Consider the following 13,002-nt stretch of genomic DNA (forward strand, 5'->3'; position numbering starts at 1 on the left):
CAAAATCAAATATTTCCATGTAATTGTATATGGGTTTTTGTAAAAATGTCTATCATCTACGGATATATTAGACTATTATTTATTTATTTTTAATAATAAAAAACTAATTAAAAGAAATTATATATTGTGGAGAAATGATAGCATTGAAGTAAATAAAAAGCGGTGCTAGTTCAATGGGATAAAGATCCTATCACATAATTTTTTTGTCCTTATAGTCCAAATCAATCAAGCTTCATAAAATAATATTAAAATATTAATTTATGTTTTTATAATTTTTCTTTTTAAATGAATAAAGTTTTTTTTATTAACTAGAGGCACCAAATGAGACATAAATGAGGATATATAATCTTATCAAATTGATTGAAGCATCTTTATAATGACAAATGATAGCAACATAGTCCTTTATACATTCATTTAACATATTACATAACATTGTCTCCTATTTTTAAGTTGACTATAAAGATATTACCTTTAGAAAAATTTGAAATTTACATTTATTTTGTAATTTAATAGTAGAGAGTTCAATATCAAAAAAGATTTTTACTCTATAGAATATGTTGCTATTATTGTCGCTGAAATATTTCCTGAAATTTCATAGCATTGTGGGGGAAGATCAAACAATTAATACAACATTGGACATTGCTACTACGGCTACATAATATAGTATATAATTGCTAAATATGAGGATCATATGAAATTTTCAGCCAAACATAATGTTTCCTTAAAAAAGAGAAGTAAATTGTCATAATTCAATGGCTAACCATTTATAGGGGAAGATCAAACATGTGTTTGTTGCAAAGCACCATTTGGGGCTAGTTGACTCTCTATTATTCCTTCTTTAGTTTTTTTCAATTTTCTGGTTGGTTTCTGTGAACCTAGTACCAAATCAAATCAATGTTACATTTTTGTTATCCTAAATTGTTCTTCAGCTAGAACACTAATTAAATAATAGCTTTGTATACAATGCCAATCCCCATTAGTCAATGTTTATGAACATTTTTCCTATAGCAAAAACCCAAATTTTCTATAAATATTTCTACAAAGGGGTTTGTAACAACTATGCCACATTTTATTGTAATGATTAAAGTTCCTTGTTTGGGTCTAGTGATGAATAAAAAGTCCACAATTTGAGTTTTCCAATTTTTGGTTTGTGACAGATACATTTCCCCCACAAGCTTGAAAGCATTTTAGTTTGAGCATTGTTGTAGAATTCAGAGAAACAAAAATGGGTTTGAATGTACATAAATTTCTACTTCCTTTGTGCAAAGTTTTTCAGGTTTCAGCTAAGTCTAGTTACACATTTCTACAGAAGCATCCACTGATTTCAGGAGTTTTGTTCTTCTTCTTCATCCTATATCTATTCCTTTCTTATATATTCAGCTTCTTGGCTTATTTGTCCCCTTTTCTTGTTTGTGGTTCAATTTTTGTGAGAATCTTTTGGAGTTCAGAGAAAACTGAGCTCAAATATGCCAAGAAAAAGGATGATGATAAGGGAGAGAAGAAAAGGGATGAACCAAAATATCAAAACACTTCGAACAACACCACGAGACGTGACTTGCTTCGCAAGTATCCATCACAGAATGCCACAACCAGAGGGGAAAGTTTTAGAGATAAAAAATGGGATGAATATGGTGGCTTAGAAGAGAATGCCAAGGATTTATCAGAAGTGTTTCAAAATGAGTTCACTAAAAGTAACAAAGAAGATAAGGATGCGAAATATTTCGAGAAAGGAGAGAATTCATGTGGATTGTCTAGTGAAAAATCCAAGGCTCATAGAAGGAAAACCTTAAGATCTGAACCTTCAATGATAGACTTGGTGGAGATGGATAATGAAAAGATAGAGGATGAAAACGATGATGATGATGATGATGATGATGACGAAGATGTAAGGTCGGAAGAAGATAGGAACAAAGCTATAGAGTGGAATGAGGATGATCAGAAGAACCTCATGGTACTTGGGTTTTCTGAGATGGAGAAAAACAAAAGGCTAGAGAGTCTCATAGCTAGAAGAAGAGAAGGAAAACTAATGAAAATGCAGCTTGAGAATGGTCTAATTGATACAAAATCAATTGCACCATTGTTTATTGCAAAAAGCAATGTTCTTGATTCTCCAAATAACTTTGAAGGTTTAGAAATACCTGGTTCTGCCCCATCATATATACCAAGGAGCCCATATGACATTCGTGATGATAATTATGAAGATAGGCCTTGCATTACAAGAGAGAATTTTGATCAAGAATTTATATTTAACCAGAGAGACATAGCATTCTGTAGGCATGAAAGCTTTAGTTTAGGCCTCAATATCCCATCAGAATCCAAAGCAAATCATGGAGCAAGAGATTACAACTCCTTCCTTCATAATCAGAGGAAGTATTCAGATAGGCTTGCATACCCTCGGTCTAGATGGCTTTCAGGTGACAACTACTATCTCCTCATAGTAGTGCTCAACTCACGAGTTAACTCTTAAACTCCGATTAGTTTAGGATCTTAGGATAGAAAAATGAGTTAACTCGCATATAAACTCTGCTTTTGTCAACCTCATGAGTTCAAGTAAATTGCGAAACTAAGTAAACTCTAGGTTCAAGCATTCAAAGTGAGTTTAGGATTACAATTTACATGATTTTGACATCAAAATGTGCCCTGTAGGTCAATTTTTTATGGGAAATTTAGTTTAATTGCCTTTGGTTTGTTTTGTGTGATGCATTTATGACTTTAATTTTACTATGTGCTTATGCTTCAAAGGGTGAGCCTAGACACAATAGTAAGATTGTTTGCTTTGTTATTTGGAGATGATAGGTTAAAATCTTGGAAATAACATTTTTGCTTACGATAGTAAAACTGCATGTATCTATCCTCCCTAATCCCACTAAGTGGAAATCTCTTTCACTGGGTAGCTATGGAGGAAATTTTGGTAGAAGTTTATCATGAAACAATGTTTCTAACTTATGTATATTACTCTTGCAGATAAGGGAAACCATGATTGGTTAATTGACCAGTTGTTGTACACTGAAGGTAGTGGATTTCAAGCAGACAATGCACCAAGAGAGGGAGCAGAAACAACACATGAAGAGAATGAACAATGTAAAATGAATATGGATGACATGAAAAATGATAAAGTGGAGAATTCACGTGAAACAAAATCTATGTCAGAAACATCTAGAATTTCAGAGAAGTTAGGACTAAGATTTCGTGTACCTCATCAAAGGTTCCTTAAATTCCCAATATCTACTAGTAGTACTCTAAATGAAGAACAAATTCCATCTCCATTTGATAAGAAGCATGACTTGTTTTCTAACCATAGGCGCATTTGTCACACACCAACATATTCCATAGCTTCCGACTTACAAGTCGAGGTTTCCGAAGTTGGTTCATCAGCATCAACAATTGAAGAGATTGCTGAGACCAATTCAACAACTGATAGAGACTCAATAATATATGATGGAGACATTGATAGAAATGTTAGTTCCGGGAGCGAAGAATTGTGGGAAGCCTCATTCCATGGAAGAGGAGAAGCACAAGGAGTTACTGCAGAAGGAAACAACAACTCATCAATGGATATTACTTCACCCATTTGTGAAAGACAAATAGATGAAGAAAATGTAGCTGGTGTAAGCTCTTTTTCCTCAAAATATGAGATGCTTGATAATACTCCAACTTATGCAATGAATAGTGATCACATCTTTGATTATATGCAACATTCTGTGGGGGAAATTGAAGCACCTCAATCATCTAATTCTCCACATGTCTCATCACCTCAAAAGGGGTTTATAGATAGCTCTGTGGATCATTTACATAATGAAACAAACTCAGAAAAAATAGAGGTGAGTCATTTTGGTGATATTCTGTAATAAGATTGTTAGTCTAATTGTCAAACAACCTTAACCGTAGCTGGTCCAACTATTGAAACAAAGAATATTCTTGTCATTTTAACTTTTTTTTTACTTGTTTCACAGGAATGGAACATGTTATCACAGAATTTCATAAATGAGGCAGAGGTTAATAATGAGATGAATAACTCAACAGCCATAGATCAACATAACACACAGAACTCATTACTTGTGCTACAAGAATCAATTGATGAAACTTCTACCTCCTCAGTTGCATCATCACCAAGATCTGTATTACCAGACCCTATGTCACCAGTTAATAATCAACATATGCATATTGGTGCTCAGCAATATAATATAGAGGATGTGTCACAAGAAACATTAAATAATGAACCCCCACTTGACACTATGCCTCAAAATATTCAAACTTTGATGGATGATGCAATAGATGAATCACTTAATGTTGACTTTAATCATTCCCAGGTATGTATCCTGACAGCAAATGGTTTGTTCATTTTATCTGTATTATAAACTTAATAACTACTAACCAGGTATATAACTAAAATAGTATTCGGTAGACGTGTCAGAATAGGCAGAATGAGCAACCCACTGCACGAGGCTCCTACTTAGTTGAGTTTCGGGATGGTAAATATACGCAAACTTACCCCCGCAAGCGTAGAAACTATTTCCATAATTTAAATTCATGACCTCATAGTCACTAACCAACAACCTTTTCGTTATGCCAAGTTCACCCTCTTATATTTGAACAAAATATTATGAGACTAAAACTTGGAAGATCTTTATTCCGGTAAAACAGGTGAAATAAAGAAATTAGAATAGGACATCTTGTTCCTCTTGTGTTCTTGACAGGTGAAACAAAGCTAGCTCTGCTTTCCTTTTCCAATGAAAATAAAATCAGAAAATTAAAGTTTGAAGCCTTAATTTGCACATTATTTGTGACATTGACCAGGAGCACACTAATCCCTCAGAGAATTCCATTGAAGAAACAAATATCTTTGGCAACATGAATGATTCAGAAGCCAGCAACAAGGAAGAGCATGACAATCTAAAGGGTGAGGAGAATAGTGAAGACAATTCTACCCACCATATTAGACAAGAGACTCATGTTGAATCCACTAGACTAGTTGAAGAGACAACTGCTGAGGATATGTTTGAGAAGTCAAGAGAATTAGTGAATGATAAAGTAACATTTGATCTTTAAAATTGATGCACTTTTGATGTATATATATATATATAGCTTATGCACCAATAATGTAAGAGTTTGTTATATTATCAACATATTATTCATCATTCGTATCATTATTATTGACTCTCAAATAAGAGCAATACAAATGAATGACCGTTGATATACTGACTCTGTATATAACTTTATATTGACCATGTATAGATATTAATCTCAATTAACTAATACATTTACTTAGTACATACATTTTTTTTGTTAACTGGGCAGGTACCATTGAATTCTATGACAACTGAACCACCCTCAGAGTTTCACAGAGAAAACAAACCTCTAATATCAATTAGACAAGAGACTGATGCAGAACCATCTACTAATGCTGAAGCTGATATTGAGAATTATTCACAAAGTGAATCTGTTGAAGAAACTTTTGAAAAGTCTGATATAGTTAACAGCAATGAAGCCAATGAACAACAAATGAACAAGAATGAAACCTTAGTTGCATCTAAATCAGTAGAAGAAAGTGACAATGTGAGCAACATAACACACATGAAAGAGCCTGAAGTTCTGCTTGAGAATGTTGATGAACCAAAGCCAGAAAAACCAAAGGATAGCTTAGAAAATGGATATATCACAGAACTGGTTGAAAATGATTGACCAATATGTAATATCACCCATGAAGACTTGGTGCAACCAAGTGTCATTGAACCAAACATTCCCAGCAAATAAACAAATGAGGTTTTGTCAGAGGATTCATGAAGTGGTGCACTTTGGCAAGTGCTAAAAGCCATCTATATCTTGAATAGGGATTATGTGTCTCAAAATGATTATATCCTCATGTCTTAAGCCAATTAATGTTCTCCATGTAATATAAAAATGTTATTTTATGTGTTTAGAATTTTTCTTTTTAATTCAGTGATCTTTGTTCCTATATCTTAGTCTTAGATACTGAAGAGACCAATACTGCATAAGGGTCGTGACAGATTGCAAAAAAAATATTCAATGACTATAATTTTAATTTATTTTTTCAATAAAAAAATTAAAATTAAACAACTTTATTTTCTTCTCATATACCAGTATTGGACTCTTAGGAGTTGCACACCCTTGAAATTCATTGTCAAGAGAAAGTGATATTAATCTTTTACTTCTTGTCCATCATTTAATGGCAAAGTTGATTAGGCTGAACTTGCCAAAAGGAGAAGGCTAAAATTGCACATATACATTGAAACTTTTCATGCATGGATGCTGCAAATGAGTTACTTCATGTTCAGAACATTAATCTACTAGCCACATTGCACATACACTATTACATTCACCATGTTGAAAGATAGATACAAAAGAACATATAGAACTATACAAATTTTAATTTCAAGGAGGATCAAATTCATCTTATAATATCTTCTGTTTTACCCCATATATCTCAAATGGTCCTCATTCTTTGTCAGGGCTTCAAATATCATATCTTTGTTTTTTGATGAAGGGAAGAGATCAACAACGTTATTACCTTTTCTTTTGTACTCCCCTCCCCTGGTAAGAGCACTATAAAACCAAAAGAATGAATCTTCATAAATGAATCAAAATTAGAAGATAAATGGGAGAATAAATACTAATTGACGGGTTGGGATCTCTCTTGTACTTTGGGAGAGTCAAGGACACGAATGTGAGAAGCAAAATTCATTTCATGATTTAAAAAAATTGTAATTAAATATATTTTAAAATTTAAACAATTAAAAAAATTTAAACGCTGCATGTCATCATTTCATCCCAGATTAGTAATTGATAAGGTGAGGAGGACCCACAACAATTAAAGCATATCTATTATATTCAATTATTTTCATCTAAGTGCAATAAAAACAACTTTTTGCTTCTTTTTTTGGTACATCGGAAATAAATAACAAAAAGAAACTAAAGCATAGGGGAAAGATCCATCTGCAGGATGGATAGTGCTACTGTAGGTGGAGAATCTCAGATTCTCAAGACCATATGAAGACCAAAACTAAGTTTACACATGTAATTCGCCATCATATTTCCCTCTCTGTAGATATGTTAAGTCGAACATCGCAATTCCTCCTAAGCAACTCACAGATGTTATGAAGTACTCAAGAAATAGGATCTAAGTGAATCTACACCTTATCAGAAATGAGATGAATTGCTTCAACACAGTCACTCTCCAAAGTAACCTGACAATGACCCAACTTCCAAGCTAACTCAAGACCATGTTTAATGGCTAGAAGCTCAGCTAAAATAGAAGATTCAATTCCAAAGTTCTCACTAAATCCTGATAATCAAAGACTGTCATGATTGCAGATCACACCACCTCCTCCAATCGTTTGATCATGTAAACTACAACTACCGTTCACATTAAGTTTTACCCTTTCAGCTTTCAGACAATACGAATGGATGCTCGACAGAGTTGTCTCATTCGACATAGTATCAATAACACACCAACCCCTGAAATCATGGTGGACATTACATGAGACTTAAGAAATGTCCCAAGTAGAATTTCCAAAGATTGTATTATTATGCCACCGCCAAGACCACCAGATGCCTGCTAAGAAGAGACACATGCTGGTAGTGTTGCCCAATTGCGGCCATGGTGGCGCCATGGCGGATGACGGTGGCATTTTTTGGGCTACCGCCATTAGCCATTTGGGAAATCCTGCCATATGGTCCTATTCGTCTTTTGCTAAAAAAAGCAGCCATGGTGGTATTGCAGTGGAGGGGCTATGGACAATTTTTTTAAAACAATTGGGCAGTGATGGGTTTTTTGGGCCTATTCATGGGTTAAAAATTAAAACTCTAACCCCTTTCTATTTTTGCATCTTCTCCCTATTGTCTCTCTCTCAAAACTGTCTCCTCAACCTCCACTGCCAACGTTGTTGTCGCCTCTACCGCCGTCACTACCATACTCATAGGTTTGTTAACTCCATTTCATTGTTTTTTCTTTCTCTATTTTTATTTATCTCTTTTTTCTTGTTTTCTTTTCTCTTTATCTATTTTTTAATTTCGTTCTTTTTATATACCTTCATAATACTTTTTTTTCAGATTACTTTTTTTTCTAGTTTACATTATTTTCAGATTTTTTTTTTCCAATTTGCTTTTTTTTTTCTTTTCATTTTGCTTTATCATATTACAATTATTATCATATTAGTTATCACATTTTTTTTCTCAACAATATTATAATTATGAATTATTATATTGGTTATCATATTGCAATTTCACCTAATATATTGCAATTCCTCACTTAGATATGTTCTTTGCACTTTTGCAGTAACTCTTCATAATGTCCAGCCAAGGTCAAGCATCTTCAACTACTGGAAGATTGAGAGATATTGGTTGGAAATATTGTACACTACACCACTAACAGAAAAAGACACAAATAATGTGATCTGTAATTTTTGCTCTAATACCTATAGAGGAGAAATTACAAGATTGAAGAATCATTTTATGGGAAGGTCGGGCAATGTTAAGACATGTACTAAGTGTCCCAAGGAAGTTCGATAAGAGCTTTGGACAATTTTCAAAGAAAAACAATATAAGGATGTTGCAACATATCAAAGGGTTGTGCAAGATGCTAGGGATATATTTGGTGATAGTGATGAAGAGCGTGCACTCAATGAAGATCTTGAAGAAACAACATAAACAACTAGCAGTAAGAAAGAGAAGTTGCATCAAGCAAATATAAAAGAGGCTATAGAAAAAAAAAGGTTGTATGGCGGGTCCACCAATTCATAGATCGATTTTGGTATCAAGTTAGCCTCAATTTCCATTTGGTAAAGTTGGACAACTTCCGTGAAATGCTTGAAGCTATCGGAAAGTTTGGACCACATTTTCCACATCCAACCTACTATGCTTTGAGAGTCTCATTCCTACAAATGGAGGTAAATTACACAGAAGACTTGATGAAGGATCATAAGGTGTAGTGAGAAAGATTTGGATGCTCCATCATGTCTAACGCTTGGGCTGATAGGAAACAAAGGTGTATTAGTAATTTTCTAGTGAATTTGACTGCAGGGACAATGTTCATCAATTCTGTGGATGGGTCTGACTTTGTAAAAACCGGCGATAAAATATTTGAGTTGCTTGATGCTGTTGTGGAGGAGGTTGGAGAGGAAAATGTTATGCAAGTTATAACAAACAATGGGAGCAACTATGTTCTAGATGATAAGATGTTCGAAATGAAAAGACCAAAAATTTATTGGACCCCATGTGGTGCACATTGCATAGATTTGACGTTGGAAGATATCGGAAAGTTTCCTATGATCAAAATGACAATCAAAAGGACTATCTCTCTTGTTGGCTTCATTTATGGTCATTCAAGTACTTTGAGATTGATGAGACAGATCACAAAGAAGAGGGAGTTGGTGAAGCATGTAGTGACCAGCTTTGCAAGATCCTTTCTATCTTTGTAAAGGCCTTATGAGGAGAAGGCAAATTTGAGAAAGATGTTTGTCTCAGATGAGTGGATAACAAACAAATTGTCCAAAGAAATCAAAGGAAAGGAATCAACAAAAATTGTGCTCATGCCAAGCTTTTGAAAGAATGTAGCATATAAGATGAAGGTTATGGGACCTCTTGTGAAAGTGCTTCGGCTCGTGAATAGTGAGAAGAAGGCAATCATGGGTTATATTTATGAAACTATGGATAAGGATAAGGAGGCCATTATAAAGGCATTCAATGAGAAGGAGAACAAATACAAGGATGTCTTTAAGATCATTGATGAAATATGGAATTGTCAGCTTCATTGCCCATTACATGCGGTTGGTCAGATGCTAAATCTTGAATATTATTATGCAAATCATAGTATGAAATTTAACCCTGAGATTATAGGTGGGTTGTATGCTTGCCTTCATAAGTTTTCACTCAATACACAAACAAAATCCATGATGTCGAAGGAGATGCAAACATATAAAGATGGTAGTAGAATGTTTGGATCATCCACAACTATAGCCATGAGGACATAAATGGCACCAGGTAAGAAATAAAATATCTTTGGCTTTACAAAATATGTTGTTATATTTAAGTCAATTGCTTAACAAAATATATTTACCTTTGCAGCTGTACGGTAGAGAACGTTTGGTGCATCATCCCAAATTTGCAACAATTAGTTATAAGAATCTTGTCTTTGACTTGTAGTGCATCGAGATATGAATGCAATTGGAGTGTTTTTGAACAAGTAATTATTTACTTACTTTCTTTTTGAGTTTACCTTAAAAAAATTATCAGTGTCTCATCTTAGTTATTTATTGGAATGTTACAGATTCATACCAAGAAAAGGAATAAGCTTAATATTAAAAGAATGCATGACTTGGTTTATGTTAAATACAATTAAGGATTGAAGCGGAGATATAACATCAAGGATGAAGTTGACTCAATCTCTCTCAATGACATTGATGAATGTAACGAATGGCTTGTTGAGGAGATGGATAGTGATGATGATGAAGGTGGAAATAAGAGAGTTTTTTAGGATGATATTGATGATCTACAATGAGATGTTATTTATAGGGCTTCAGGGATTGGGGAGCCTAAAATGAATACAAGGCGTCAACAAATAAAGAATCATATACTTATACGTTCAAGAGGAAAAGCTAAGGGTGGTTCTTCATCATCTAAAAAGGGAAAGAGAAAGTATCTGAAGAAGTAGTTGAAGAAGTAGATGAAGAAATGGAACATGAACAAAGTGAAGAGGAAGTTGTAACTTTTGAATGTAATGACTCGGATGAAGAAGAAATTGAAGGATATGTTGCTGAGTTTGCTGTTGTGGAGGATGATATTGGGGAGGAGGATGATATTTAGAAGATTAAATCTTTTGCATTTTATATATATGTTTTGCTTTGATTTTTAGTTGTGAGTCTTTACAAGTCTTATTAGTATTGTTTATGTTACTTTTAGTGATCTTATGAAGTTATGAGACATTGATACTTAATGATTTTTATAAAAAATTATGTTATTTTTTATTTTTGTGTTATTGTATTATTATTTTATTTTTCCTATTATGTTATATTTTTTATTTATTTTTTGTCAACCGTCATGATGATATCTGCTATTTGTCCACAATACCATCCGCAACGCCTTCATAGTTGAATTTTGGCAACCGCCATGGGCCACCATCTGCCATGGGCAACATTGCCTGTTGGAGATTCTAGCATGAGTTGTCATCCAAGACATGAAGGATTGGTTAGTCCAAAAGGTTTGCTCGTTGAATCCCAGATGGAGCCAAAGTAGGGATGAGTTACCACAATCTCTAAATGTGTGGATAAAATCCTCAATTGAATTGTTGCATCTTCCACACATAGATGTTTTTGACATTTTCCTCCTGAAATGGAGAGAGTTAGTAGGCAAAAAATTATGAATAGAAAGTCAGAGAAAAAAATTAACTTTTTCAGGGACATGTATTCTCCATAGCCAATTCCATTGGTTATGAGAAGAAATAACAACATCATTACTTTTAAGCCACTGATAGTCTGAATTAGTTGTGTAACACCCTAAGGCATTGTCAACCCAAAGCCGACCGCTGAAATTATTGGAAGACGACGACACGGGAATAGTAAGAATAAAGTCCTTCACTTGGTTAGGAAGTAAGGTGTACACCATATTAAAGTCCCACAAAAGATCTTTCCATAAGTCCTTCACCTATAACTAGGTGTCAGAAAGGTTAAAAAAATCCACCATATAGTAAAGCTTACCCAATCTTGATCAATTATCATACTAGAGGGAATAATCACCATCTCCTAACTATAAGTTGAAGCCATTCCTCAGTTCCATGGCTGCTTTAACTATACCTTTCTAGACAGGAGAGGCAGAAGGCTTACTCGGGGCATAAAGAATGCATTGATCCCCAAGATTTCTCTTTCAGGACCTTGCAGCAAAGCTTGTTGCTCCCCTTAATCAAATTCCAACTCAACTTACTCAAAAGAGAGATATCTACTGAACAGGTGTCACAAACTCCAAGGCCACCATCTTTTTTATTCCTGGTGAGAACATGTCAATTCACCAAGTTCAGGCTCCGCTTGCCGACATCACCACCCCAAATAAAATTCCTAGTCATCTGGTCAATATCATTACAAATGCTCTAAGGAAGCCACATACTCTGCAAGTGTAAGTGGGCGGGAAGGTAACGACAGATTTGGCAAGACAAAGCCTATCTTCCTTATTAAGAAAATTGGACTTCCACGTACTCACATGTCGTGGATCTTCTCAATCAATGGATTGAAGACAAATTTGTGAACCTTATCTTGAACCAAAGGGATTCCCAAATAGTTACTCAGATCAGAAACAACACGCATCCCACAAATAGACATGAAACTATGTTTTCTCCTATTCGAGACATTTTTAGAGCACATGAAATTAGATTTCTCGGCATTCACTTTCATTCCTGAGGCCTTACAAAAATCTCAAGAGTTTCGGTTAACATGTTCACTTGAGTCTTAGAAGCTTTGCAGCACAAAAAGCACATCATCAACAAATAATAAGTGAAAAATTGGGGGTCCACCTCTAGATAGTTTCAAAGGTTGCCAAACACCCAAGTCCACCTTCTCTTGGATGAGGAGATATAATTTTTCCATACATAACACAAATAAATAGGGAGACATGGGGTCACCTTGGCGGAGACCTCTGGTTGGGCAGAAAGAGTCCGAGCAAGAGCCGTTCCAAAGAAGAGGCATATTATCTGATATCACACACCACATGATTACACTAACCATAATAATAGGAAATCCAAAGTCATTCAAAGTCTTCTCCAAGAAATCCAAATTAACTCCATCATAGGCTTTTTTCAGATCAACTTTAAAGGCCATAACACCTTTCCTTTGCTTAGATTTATGAATGAAATGCATGACTTCTTGAGCAAAGACTAATATGACGCAAATCTTTCAAAGAAGTAGGAGAATTGACTTTTAGGGATAAGAACCACAAGAATATCTAACAAACGAGGTTCAATGGATCCAGAATGAAAAGCATCATGCACCATCTTCCAAA

General features: G+C 34.5%; 1 protein-coding gene across 1 annotated transcript; it reads left to right on the forward strand.

Annotated features, from left to right (window-relative positions):
- Window positions 1-754: 754 nt before the first annotated feature.
- On the forward strand, window positions 755-5,829 carry LOC109337559. Its single transcript, XM_019574567.1, has 5 exons — window positions 755-2,414; window positions 2,965-3,821; window positions 3,954-4,310; window positions 4,798-5,031; window positions 5,299-5,829. The coding sequence occupies exons 1-5, from the start codon at window positions 1,226-1,228 to the stop codon at window positions 5,680-5,682; spliced, it is 3,021 nt and encodes a 1,006-aa protein (XP_019430112.1). The 5' UTR covers window positions 755-1,225; the 3' UTR covers window positions 5,683-5,829.
- Window positions 5,830-13,002: the final 7,173 nt, after the last annotated feature.

Source organism: Lupinus angustifolius, unplaced genomic scaffold (genome assembly GCF_001865875.1).
Source record: "Lupinus angustifolius cultivar Tanjil unplaced genomic scaffold, LupAngTanjil_v1.0 Scaffold_8_112, whole genome shotgun sequence".
Lineage (NCBI taxonomy): Eukaryota > Viridiplantae > Streptophyta > Magnoliopsida > Fabales > Fabaceae > Lupinus > Lupinus angustifolius.

Excerpts from the sequence above, each read along its gene's own strand:
- LOC109337559 (XM_019574567.1), top strand. The coding sequence starts at position 1,226 with ATGGGTTTGAATGTACATAAATTTCTACTTCCTTTGTGCAAAGTTTTT. Across the intron at positions 4,311-4,797 it reads TTGACTTTAATCATTCCCAG|GAGCACACTAATCCCTCAGA; the intron begins GTATGTATCCTG and ends GACATTGACCAG. Across the intron at positions 5,032-5,298 it reads GAGAATTAGTGAATGATAAA|GTACCATTGAATTCTATGAC; the intron begins GTAACATTTGAT and ends TTAACTGGGCAG.